Here is a 12,104-nt window from a genome sequence, read left to right on the forward strand (position 1 = left end):
CAGACCCTAATTTTTCAAATGTAAATTGGTTGGAGGAAATGAGCCTTAAGGGTACTTCTTGCTACATTTACCTATAATGCCTATAACTGGTCTAGATTAACCCCAACCACTAATAATACCTCTTTCCCTACCTCCACTGCCCTTTGCCCTGAGCCCTCACTTATCCAGAATTGAAACCATTTTTCCAAGGCTAGCCCAGCCTCCTAGAATGGAGCAATATGTTAATATATCAGGCTGTTAACACATATTTTTTATCCATGTTGAACCACAAAAGGGGAAACGCTTCCCTATATAGCCAGCTTGCTACTCTTGGCCTTCTCCTAAGTAGAATTTAGGGAATTTGGAAACAAAGGCATATTGAACAAATACCATCTTTTTATAAAAGGGCCTTTGCATTAGAAAATGGAAAATTGACCCTAAAATGTATTTTCTTAAACATTTTAGAAACAAGCTCTTCTTGAGAAAAAAATGGCCTTTCATTTGCGGAAAATGCAAGAGAGTGGTAGCTTTAAAAAAGAAGAAACTGAGAAAACACCTTCAGTGGAGTATAAAGGAGGAGATGGGACATACTTCGAAAGTGATGAAATTCGAAGACAAGGTAACAGGAGTGGAAGCTATTCTTCCTGGCTCTCAGGCTCATTCTCACTCACAGCTCTCTAATTTTTGCTCACCATTTCCATCGTTCTATTCCTCACTTGACCCCCCCCTACCCCCCCCCCCTCTCTCTCTCTCACATGCATACACACACACACACACACACACACACACACACACACACACTCTCTCTCTCTCTCTCTCTCTCTCTCTCTCTCTCTCTCCTTAATTTCCTCTCTATTTCCTTCCTTCTCTCCCTGTCTTCTTCCCTCCCTCTTTTCTCTTCCACCCTCTCTCTCCTTTTGGCCTTCCCTGTCCATCCCTCCCTCCATCCACCTATCCCCCTCTCACTCTATCTCTCTTGCTTCCTCTATCTCTCGTTTTCTCTATCTCCTCCTTCTAGTTCTCTTCTCTCATTCTATGTATCTCTCCTTTTCTTTTTTGTTTACTCTTATATTCTGTCTTTCTGTCATTCTGTCTCTTTTCTAATTCTCTTGTTCTTATTATATCTCCTTTCTCTCTTCATCTTTCTCCCTTATTCTTTCTTTTCTCTCTTATTCTATGTCTCTCTTATGCTCACTCAATATCTCTCTCTCTACTTCCTTCACTCTCCCATTCTCTCTCACCCCCACTTTAATTTTTCTTTTCTTTCTTTCCTCATCCTCCTTCCCCATGAGCATGTAGATAGAGCCATTGTTCGTTTGGGTATAAAATGAGACTAGAGAATGGATTATTTGGCCTTCACCATTGTAAAAGAACTTTTCTCATTATCTTTCTGCAAGTTATTTCACCAAAGAAGAAAAAGAAAAAGAGTGAAGATCCCAAACCTCCTGAACCGAAATCTCGAGGATTTAAAAGTAATTGAAATATTTTTAAAAAGAAATACTAAAATGACTATTTAGTAGTTTGAACAAAAGCTGAGGACATAAATTCTGTTTCCCCTGGTATTCTCCAGGCCACTACAGAGCAGTGATGGATGGCCAGTGAAGAGACTTTATACTCCTCCTGCCTCTCCTTCCTGCTACACATTCCAAGTTTTGGACCTACCTAACATGTTTGATATACATATATAATGTATATGCACACACACATATGTAGATGTTTGTATGCATATGTATATATATACACACTATAACATATACTATATAATAATAGATGCTGACGTATAATGATATATACTATAAAATGTAACGCTATATATATAGTACAATATAGCATGCATACAGTGCTTTAAAGTTTACAAAGTGATTTCACCTCTACCACTTATCTCACTGAATTCTTCCAGCTTCTCAGAGAAGCAGATAGTGCAAACATCATGTTTGTTTCACAAATGATGATACCATGGCCCAAAGGAACATGCTCGAGGTCACACAGTTAATCAAATCCCTGAGTTGAGATTCCAAGTCTGATCTCTTAGGTCCCAATTAAAGGCTCCTTTTTTAGCTTCAAACATCCTACCTTTCCTTGCCTTCAAAAGAAAGTTTTTGGTTGCATTTATGCAAAAGATACTAACTTGCCAAATGGTTAAAAGAAAATCATCAATCAGATTTTAAAGAGATTACTTTCCTAGATCAATAAAAATTTCTTTCTACCATGTTTCAAAAAGAATTTTGTATCCTCCCTACATTTATGAGGATTTCCATGTGGATGTTTTTATTGAACAGTTCCCAGATTTAAAGAGAAGTGCTCATAGTACTCTACCATATTTGTAGAATGAAACCCATTTATAGAACCAATATAAAGCTGTCTCCCAAAATGGTCCTTTTTGCAAGTGGTATTTGAATCATAGAATGTTAGATCTGGAAAGGATTTTCAAAACCTTTCATCCTAGCCCTCCCCACTCATGTTCCAGTGAGGAAATTGAAACCTTTAGATTGGTCCAAGGTCATACAGGGAAGTAGCCAAGACAAAGTCTAAAGCAAGATCCAACATTACTCAAAAACCAATGGCTTTTTAAATGTTCATTTGGGAGAAAAAGGACATCTTGCTTTTGATGTGGCCTTCTCTGCCATTCTAGTAAATCCAAGCCATATGATTTATTTCTTCTTGTCCTCTATGCTCTACTCAGCCAAATTTCCTTGCCTGTGTTTTAGCTTAGCACCATCTCTTTCTTCTCCTCCCCTCTCATCCCCAAAACAAATGATGTTAGAACTGGCAGGGACACTGGAGATCATCTACTCCAACTCCTCATTTTTCAGATGAAGACACTGAATCTAGAGAGAGGCAGTGATCTGCCCAAAGTGCCACAGACACTGGGAGGAAACAGAACCCAGCTTTCTCTGTCACACCGATTCCTGTTGGCAAACATCATAATGGACACGGGGTTTAATATCCAGAAATGTCTTTTGGCTCCCTGATAGTCATAATCCTCTTGTTAGGCTCCCCCCCCACCCTAGGGCAGGCTCCCTAGAAGCCATTTTGTGTTATATGCAGGCAGAGATCACACGGCTTCCAATCTGGGTTAGTGCTCCCTTGCTGATCAACTCTAGATAGGCCACAGTCTCTTGACCACATTTTTGTCATCTGTTAAACTCTGGGGGTGGGAGAAGGCAATTAGACCAAATCATCTACAAGGTTCCTTGTAGGTCTAAAGTCTCTGATTTTATCACTATAAATGAATCTGAAAGAAATGCACCATTTTTCTTTTCTCTCCTTAGCTGTCATCCTCTTTCCTCTGTCAAATATGGGGGCTGGATTCCAGACCTCTAAAACCCCTACAACCCTAGCACTGAATGAACCTTTTTCACAGGGTTACTGTAACAATCCAATGAGATTAGACACATAAAAGAATTGTAGACACAAATTGTGGACACACAAAAATGTAAACATTAAAGCTTTGTCTGTTAGTGTTCATCATGATTCCAGGAGAGTCACATTACCAAACTGTACTTTCAGTGGACATATTAGGACACTATACCCAACCCAAGGTGGAATTTGGGAAGGAACCTGACCTACTGATCCTTTTCCCCATGACTTTTTTCCTTGGACTAAATAATAAAAACAAAACACATCTGAATATTTTACCCTCTGGTAGTAGTCTGACCAATTCGCTCTTGGACCACAGTTGGATTGCTTTCTATAATCAAAAACCAAATCCTCCTGAATATAATGGAACGGTTACTTTCTAATTTTCATATGTTAGAAGGAGTCAATATGAGAAGTAGTATGTCATGAAAACTTGCCAGTGCTTAGAGCCAACACCACCCTGATTCAAGCCCTACCTATAATAACATTTGGGCCGGGTGGCAAGCTCTCAGTGCTTTAGGCAATTATCTAAAACTTGAAAGTGGCAACTTGCATTGGTAGAGGGAGTTCTCTCACCAGGGAGTTCCCTTGACCCAAGCCCATCCCTCTCCCTATCTTATATATTATGGTCTTATTTAAATTGTTCCAACACCATGCCTTTTAACAGAATGACATTGCTAGAATGTGTTCAATCTGCACACCATGACTCAAAGAACAAATGGCAAAGAAGTCAGAAAAAATGTTGAGTTTAAGACTTTCTCCCGTTGGTACTCCTTGAACCCTCTGCTCCCTTCCTCAATCTGATGGATGTTTATAAAAATCTTTTGAACAATTAGAATAATAATAGAATGGGATTTAGTCTCCTTGGCTTTTTCCCTGTATCCTAACTTGTTGACATTTTATGAACTTTCTCTTTGGTATCTTCAGGAAACACAACACTCTCCATCCGACCTTCTCAAAGCAGTACAAAGAGTGGGACCAAGAAGTCAGTTTCATCCATGTATTCCCAGGGCGAATCTAATAACCCCAATAACCCCACTACTGCTGATACCAGGGTATGAAGTTTCCAAGTTTCATAAATGTTGGTTACTAAGATGTTCTAATCATGTCATTTTGCTATTCAAAGACTTTAAGGGGCTTACCAAAATAAAGTATCAGCTCCCGATTCTGGGTGTCAAAGCCCCTGTAATCTACCTTTTTAACTCAACCCTACAAAGCTCCCCTTTCCTTGACTCTACCTCCCAGAACTCTGAAATTCCTTCAGGGTCCACTGTTTCTAATACTCTCGTCTTCAAATTATCATGTATCATTGAGTGCAATTATCTATATCCACGTTATATTCTCTCTCCCCTCCCCTCTTTAAGAATAGGGACAATTTTTTTTCTGTTCTTGTATCCCACAATGTAATACATAATAATAGGTGCTTAATAAATGCCCGTGGCATTAAATAAATGTTGTGACCAACCCTGTGAGGTGGGTAAGGAGCTACAAAGAGTTATTGATACTGATCTATAGCCCTATAGTATGATTTATTATATTATGATTTCATTAATGTGTAAGGAGCTTCCATGTGGGAGGAATCTCTTTCTATTAGTACAGATCAGTAACTGCTATGAAATTTAGAGTACAGTATTTTTATCTCCATTTTCCAAATAAGGAAACTGAGATAAGGTTACATAGCTAGTAAGTGTCAGAATCAGTAATGTTTTAAGGTTTTATAATTCACTCTTTTCCCCAATAGCCCTGTGAGCTATTAGGCTGTCATAGGTGGTAGAACCGACCTTAGCGGCCGCCTAGTTTAACCCCCTGGAGAACTTGAAGCATAGCTGAAAAGACTAGGAGGGGTTGAGTTCCCACCCAGGGTACCCCTAAACTGAAAATATAGTACTTACCAGAAATGTTTTGTCTAGTTGATTGGCCTATGAAAGGCAAAAATCTTTATCAAGATTTGACTTACTAATAGACTTTACTTTGCTCTTTCATACAGCGTGATGGAGCTGTGTCTAAAAAAGCAAGTGGAATGGAAACTGGAGGTAAGACAAATCTGCCCTCCCAAATTTGGGGTTAGGGACTGTCCTATTATTTCAATCACTAACAACACTAATCCCCATTTGATTAATGTTTCATAGTAGCTATGAGGAAGGTAGGCTAAGAAGCACAATGTCTTCACTTACAAAAAAAGAAATTGGCTACTAAGTACTAGGACTCGCACCAGATCTTCTGATTCTTGAGTCCATCATTCTTTCCACTCTCCATGGCCATTATTAATGAGTATATCTCAGTGGCTTGCTATATGTACATACTCTTATGGAATTTACAAGCTATAAAGCCGACATACTCCTTGCCAGAATTGGCATTATGCCCAGGCAGAGTAGGCATTTCAGTAAACCATGAGTTCTGGAAGACTGTGAAGGCCCACTGCCCCAATCAAAATTTCAGTGTCTGTTGTCTAGTACTGTTACAACACCTTTAGCTTTGATGCACATTAAAAGCATGTGGAGGGGACGGGACATTTTGTTGGCTGTGGTCAGCTATTTATAATCAAATATAAATGAATGTCATATACCTTTCGTGATGGCAAGTTTTGATAGAAATTGGGAGGAGTTCTGAAAATATTAGGAACTTGAAGGGGTGGAGGACCACAGAATTGGAAGGCTGCTAACACCCAAGACAAATTTTGCAAAGTTTAAGATGTTTCCTAGAATTGCTGCTAATTCCTGCTCTTCTGGTTTTAAAGGGCCAGGCAAAGCAGCCATAAATTTCTTATGCAGATTTTGAAAATGAAGTGCATAAGAATGTGAACATACTCTTAAGATCTAGAGCTAATTTTTCATTGAAAATTCATAAAGATGTTCTACTAAGGTAGAAAGGGATTACGACCTACATTGGTGCAGGATGGATGTAAGGATCCACACTAACACAATTACAAAGCCTAATGTTATTTAGTCATTTCCATCATGTCTGATACTTTGTGACCCCATGTGGGGTTTTCTTGGCAAAGATTTTAGCGTAGTTTGCCATTTCCTTCTCCAACTCATTTTATAGGTGAGGAAACTGAGGTAAACAGGGTTAAGGGTCACACAGCTAGTAAGTGTCTCAGACTGAATTTGAACTCAGGTTTTCCTGTCTCCAGGCCTGGCACACTCTCCACTGCAGTGCCACCTAACAGGAGACGAATAAATGAGGAATTTCAGTACTGAAGAGGCATTTGCAGAGGACTTGTGACCCCATGGCTCTGCTGTAAACCTTGTCACTCCTCTTCCACTGTCACCTAAGGAGGCCCTCTCTTGGGACCATTTCAGTCTATAAGCTGTGGAGACCATCTGTCTCCACAGATGATAAAGTCCTACCAGCTGCCAATGCCATCCTTGGTGATCTATGATTCGAAATCACCTGTCTGAATCCCTGCTCATTCCGCTATTACCTCCTGTGCCTTCCCCTTCCATATACACATATGTGCATACACACATACACTGCATTAAATATGTGAGCACATAGTCATACGTGTACAGGAATGTGGTATACATACATGTGTAGATATATAATCAAATCCGTTCTGTGACCAGCCCCATGAGGTAGATAGTAAGTTAGAGAGAGAGATCAACATCTAGTTATAACTCTTATCTGTTTCTTTACATCCCTTACCTATGATTTCATTCAAGTATACAGAACTTCCATGTGGGAGGAATTTCCTTCTTCTACCAGTACAAAGCAGCAACTTCTCTGAAACTCGGTTTTAGAAAATATTTTTATCATTTTACAGATGAGGAAACTGAGATAAGGTCACATAGCTGATACATGACAGAATCAAGATAAAAATCCAGGCCTCCTGATTCTAAGCTCTTTTTACTCTGCCACACTAATAATATCCAAAGATTCTATGAATATTAATGCTAATAAGGCTATCATGTATGTCTAGTTGCTCTTTCTTATACTGACTTTGTCCGTCTTGTACGACTCACTGAAACCATACTTTCTTCCCAAGCCACTCCATCGTTCACCCCCTTCTCCAGTGATGGCTGTAATTTCTCCTCTATACCGGCCCAGGAATCAGAATGCTCTGCTACCATCCCTCCCATCTCTTCCTGCACCTTATTGCTGTCAACTACTGACCTCTAGCCACTCTCCCTCCTTCAGCCTGGCTCCCTATTATCTTCCCCTTAGCTCTGCCAGCATCCTCGGTGACTTCAGTCTGCATTTCTGGACCTTGGAACATCCTGGTCTTCTAGGGCCAAATTCCACAACCTATCTCTTCACTCTTGAGGCTCCCTGTCCCTAAAATCTTAAATGCTAAAGTTCTCTGATCCCAACCTTCCATGTTTTCATTGTCTACTTAGCTGCCTGTCATCAATCTGTCCTTCAGTCTCTCTTGGAATTCTTTGAGTGCATGACCTCTATTCTGGCCTCCCTTTTGCTCCCTTCAAGGTCTTGATCCTGTAATTCAAGAAGTTCATCTCCACCCTTGTCCTTTGACTCAACTCCTGCCCTGGATCTTCAACCTTGGATTAGTTGCTACTTTGTTCTTCCTCCACTCCTCCTAGTGCTTGAAGAAGTCAAAAACTCATGTGGATAACTGGGTGGCAGCAGTGGTAGCCACTAGGACTTTGCTAGCCTGAAATGCTACTTAAGCTTGGGTCCTTGACTCTGCATGGCAGGTTTTATCCATTTCTAATTGGTTCCATATCCCATTCTGCATAGAAGTTACTCCAAAACTCCCCCCATCAAGCCACCAATGTCCTCCCATTTCATTCTTCTCTCCCAATAAATGACCTCACCTCCTCTGCTGAGAGTGAGACCAGTCATCAGAAGCTCCCTTGGACTCCTTTCCTTCACTCCTTAAAAGTCTCCCTAGCTTCTCCTACCCAACGCTAAGCCTTCAATGTCTATTCTTCTTCCCCTTTTCATCCAGCTCCTTCAGAAGTTTGCCCCATTCATTGGGCAAACCATCCCTCTTTCTCATTTTTAATCTCCTTATCTACTAGCTTCTTCTCTGCTGTCTACAAACATGGTCAGTGTCTCCTGGCCATTCCTAAATATTTTCTTCACCTTATCTTTCCTTCTACCTCTCTCTTTCTTACCTCTATCTTCCCCTTTCACTGGAAAGTGCTCTCCTCCTTCTACATGGTTGACCCCATGCATTCTGGCCAGCAACTCTGCAAAATAACCACTCAGAGGGCCCCAAATGGCTTCCTCAGCTTTCATCTTCCTTGAAATCTCTCAAGGCTCCCATCACTGCTTCCTGGTTCTTTTCCTTCTCCAGCTTTTTTTTTCCAGGATAGCTTGTCTTTTTTCTCCACCACATTTATTCTGCCCAGAGCCACCAAATGCCTCAGTGAACAGTGTTTTGGACCCGGGAGTCAGGAAGGCCTAGATTCAACTGCTTTCTCATACACTTACTAGCTGTATGATCTTAGGCATGGACAAGTCAATTCATTTCTCTCTTCTTTTGTTTCCTCAGTGGAAAATGAAAATAATAGTATTTACCTCTCAGGGTTGTCATAACCAAATAAGATAATATTTGTAAAGCACTGCTGATTTCAGTGTTTTCTTTGTTGTTTTCCATCTTTTAAAGTTTTTTAGTATTCCTTCCCAAGAGGGATATTCTTTTAATATATATATATATTATATTCTCAGATTATTAATATCAATAATGTATATCCAAATAGATTTCATTCCTCTCAAGAGCTATCTCATAAATGACTGATAACACATCACATTTCGCATCTCTACAAGTAGTTGTATTTTCAAAGGGAACTCTTGGAAACAATGGTTCAACTCAGTTAAATTTAGGAATGTCAGACCCTGTGATAAATCATAGGGCAGATATTTGAAAAGAGCTTTCCATGGCTGCTTCCTCATAAAGTTCCAACTGTGTAATACGCCTCCATTCAATTCTAACAAGCCATTCCTACTTAGAGGTATTTGTTTGCCCTATCAAGAATGCCAAGTCTCTCAACTTAACTTTTATTTCTTCCAGTTTCAAATAACCCCATTAAGAATCCGATCAAGTCTTCACCATCGTTAGTACCAGGCCCTCCTCCAAAGGAAGAAATGTATAATTATAATCCATTTGCTCCAGAACCAAAGAGATCATCGAAGGTAAGGAGTTATTATTACTTGCATTAAAAATGGCATGACATTAATATGGGTTACCCTCTACTTGACTCATTATTACCAAACAGCTTAGCCCAAGTTCACATGCCAATTCCCTGAATGCAGTCAGGCCATAGGAAGATATTTTTAGATGTATAAGTCATCTCAACAGCAATGCTGAAAGTCTACTGCCAACAAATTTGTTGTTACTAGGATGGATATTAGGTGAGATCAACAAATACAAATAGTCAACTACTGACCTAGTATATGAATAACTACAAAAAGGTTTAGAATGAACTGAATAGTTTTTAATCTAATTAAGATAATTAATTTTGATTCAATAAATCATGGTTATACTCCCTGGATACCTTATATTACCCATTTACCTAAATCTAATTATAGCCTTTTCACTAGCCCTCGTAGGAGTTCTAATTTGTTGATCACTAATTTGTGGCACTACATGTGTGTGTGTACAAGGAACTGATGGGATGTTTGCAGGCTTGCAAAAAAAATGATGGAAGGAAGTGCTTTTTAAAATATTTTAAATGATTTTGGACAACAAAAAAAATTTTGGTCAAGTGTGTGGTGCTTTTGTCTTTAACCTCTCCACAGAGAGCACAGCCTATATTAGCCCCAAAGCTTGAATGGAGATATTTCAAAAACACCATTAAGAATACCAGGCATAAAATGTTTGTGGCAACCCTCTTTGTAGTGGCTAGAAACTGGAAACTGAGTGGATGCTCACCAGTGGGAGAATGGCTAAATAACTTATGGTATATGAATGTTACAGAATATTATTGTTCTGTAAGAAATGACCAGCAGGATGATTTCAGAAAGGCCTGGAGAGACTTACAGGAACTGATGCTGAGTGAGATGAGCAGGACCAAGAGATCATTATATACTTCAACAACAACAATATATGATGATCAATTCTGATGGACGTGGTTCTCTTCAACAATGAGATGAACCAAACCAGTTCCATTTGTTCAATAATGAATAGAACCAGCTCCATCCAGCAAAAGAACTCTGGGAATTGAGCGTGAACCACTACATAGCATTTCCAATCCCTCTGTTTTTGTCCGCCTGCATTTTTTATTTCCTTCACAGGTTAATTGTACATTATTTCAAAGTCCAATTCTTCTTGTGCAGCAAAATAACTGTATGGATATGTATACATATATTGTATACTTCATACTTTAACATATTTAACATGTATTGGTCAACCTGCATCTGGGGGAGGGGGTGGGAGAAGGATGAGAAAAATCAGAATAAAAGGTTTTGCAATTGTCATTGCTGTAAAATTACCCATGCATATATCTGGTAAATAAAAAGCTATAATAAAAAAAAAAGCAGCAACAACAACAACAACAACAACAAAAAGAATACCAGGCATTTCTCTATGGTATCTAGGTTTTGAAAAATAATAAATTGACCATGAGATCTTGGGGAGTCCTTCCATTCTAGAAGTATTTGGTCCAGTTTTGGAACAATCCCCCTAACTGTATATGTGTGAAATGTCCTTTACCATCCCTCATTACTATAAGGGTCAGCTTTGCTATCTGAAAAAAAAAGATCTTTACTTTTTTTTCTTTTATATTTTGATAAACACTGAAGAAGCTGAAGCTGTTAAAGTTTATCTCGAGTAAACTTGGAACTGCTTTGTTTGGTGTTAAGGAAACTCTTACTGGTTTCCATACACAATTAATTAATTAATTGTGACCCTGGCCAAGCCACTTCAATTCTGTCTTAATCCATTGGAGAAAGAAATGGTGAGCCATTCTAGTCTCTTTGCCAAGAAAACCCTATAATGAAGTTATGAATAAGCAGATGCAACTTTATCATTGAATAAGTCCTAAATCACTTTATGACCCTGGTCAAGTCTTTTAACTTCTCATTTTATGGAGGATACCATGAATTAACTTGCTTTAGACTACTCAGCAGATTCAAAGGCAGGATCTGAATACAGATCCTCTAGTCTAGTCCTCTAGCCACAATGGCCTGCTTCTCCCACGAGAGAGTAAAAGGCAAGTCTGCTAAGGAACAATACGATGAACACACACTTTGGCCAAGGGCATGGAAAAGAAAATCAAGGGCCCTGTGAATTCACTTAATTCTATATGAAGCAAAATGTACTAAAGTACCTACTATAAGTAAACTGCAGAACCCTTTTTATTAAAGAGCTTTCACACTAGAGGAGCTACCTAATTTTTCCTATCGAATGAGAAAGCCAATAAGGAAAATCCTTAGGCCCCAGATTTGTTCCTGAAGATAGTTAGATGGTAGATAAAGTACAAGGCCTGCAGTTAGGAAGACCTGAGTTCAAATGGAGCCTCAGATACTTATGTGCTGAGGGACTCTGAGCAAGTCACTTCACCTATTTCTACTTCACTTCCTCATTGATAAAGTGGGCTAATTGGTAATGTGATAATAGCCTTGCCTCCCGGGTTTATTATGAGGATCCAATGAGAAAATCTTTGTAAAGCTCTTTGCAAACTTTAAAACATTATACAGCATTATGCTAGTTATCATGATGATAATGACAATATTCAATTGTTGCACCTGAAAGTTAATATAGAAGCATGGGCCCTCCTTGGGACCTAGAGGATTTTAGTGTCCATATAAACAAGAGAATGGACAGTTAGGTGGCATCTAATAGACGGAGCAAGGGGCTA

General features: G+C 39.2%; 1 protein-coding gene across 1 annotated transcript in view; it reads left to right on the top strand.

The window, feature by feature from the left end:
* The first annotated feature begins 1,239 nt into the window (after positions 1–1,239).
* LOC141549032 (fibrous sheath-interacting protein 2-like) overlaps positions 1,240–12,104 on the top strand; it is a 35,941-nt gene continuing 25,076 nt past the window's right edge. Inside the window, exons 1-4 of the mRNA XM_074278383.1 lie at positions 1,240–1,451; positions 4,267–4,394; positions 5,327–5,372; positions 9,317–9,438. Coding sequence (XP_074134484.1) covers positions 1,307–1,451; positions 4,267–4,394; positions 5,327–5,372; positions 9,317–9,438 — 441 coding nt within the window. The 5' untranslated portion in view covers positions 1,240–1,306. The remainder of the gene's footprint in view (positions 1,452–4,266; positions 4,395–5,326; positions 5,373–9,316; positions 9,439–12,104) is intronic.

This window comes from Sminthopsis crassicaudata, chromosome X (genome assembly GCF_048593235.1).
Source record: "Sminthopsis crassicaudata isolate SCR6 chromosome X, ASM4859323v1, whole genome shotgun sequence".
NCBI classification, from domain to species: Eukaryota; Metazoa; Chordata; class Mammalia; order Dasyuromorphia; family Dasyuridae; genus Sminthopsis; species Sminthopsis crassicaudata.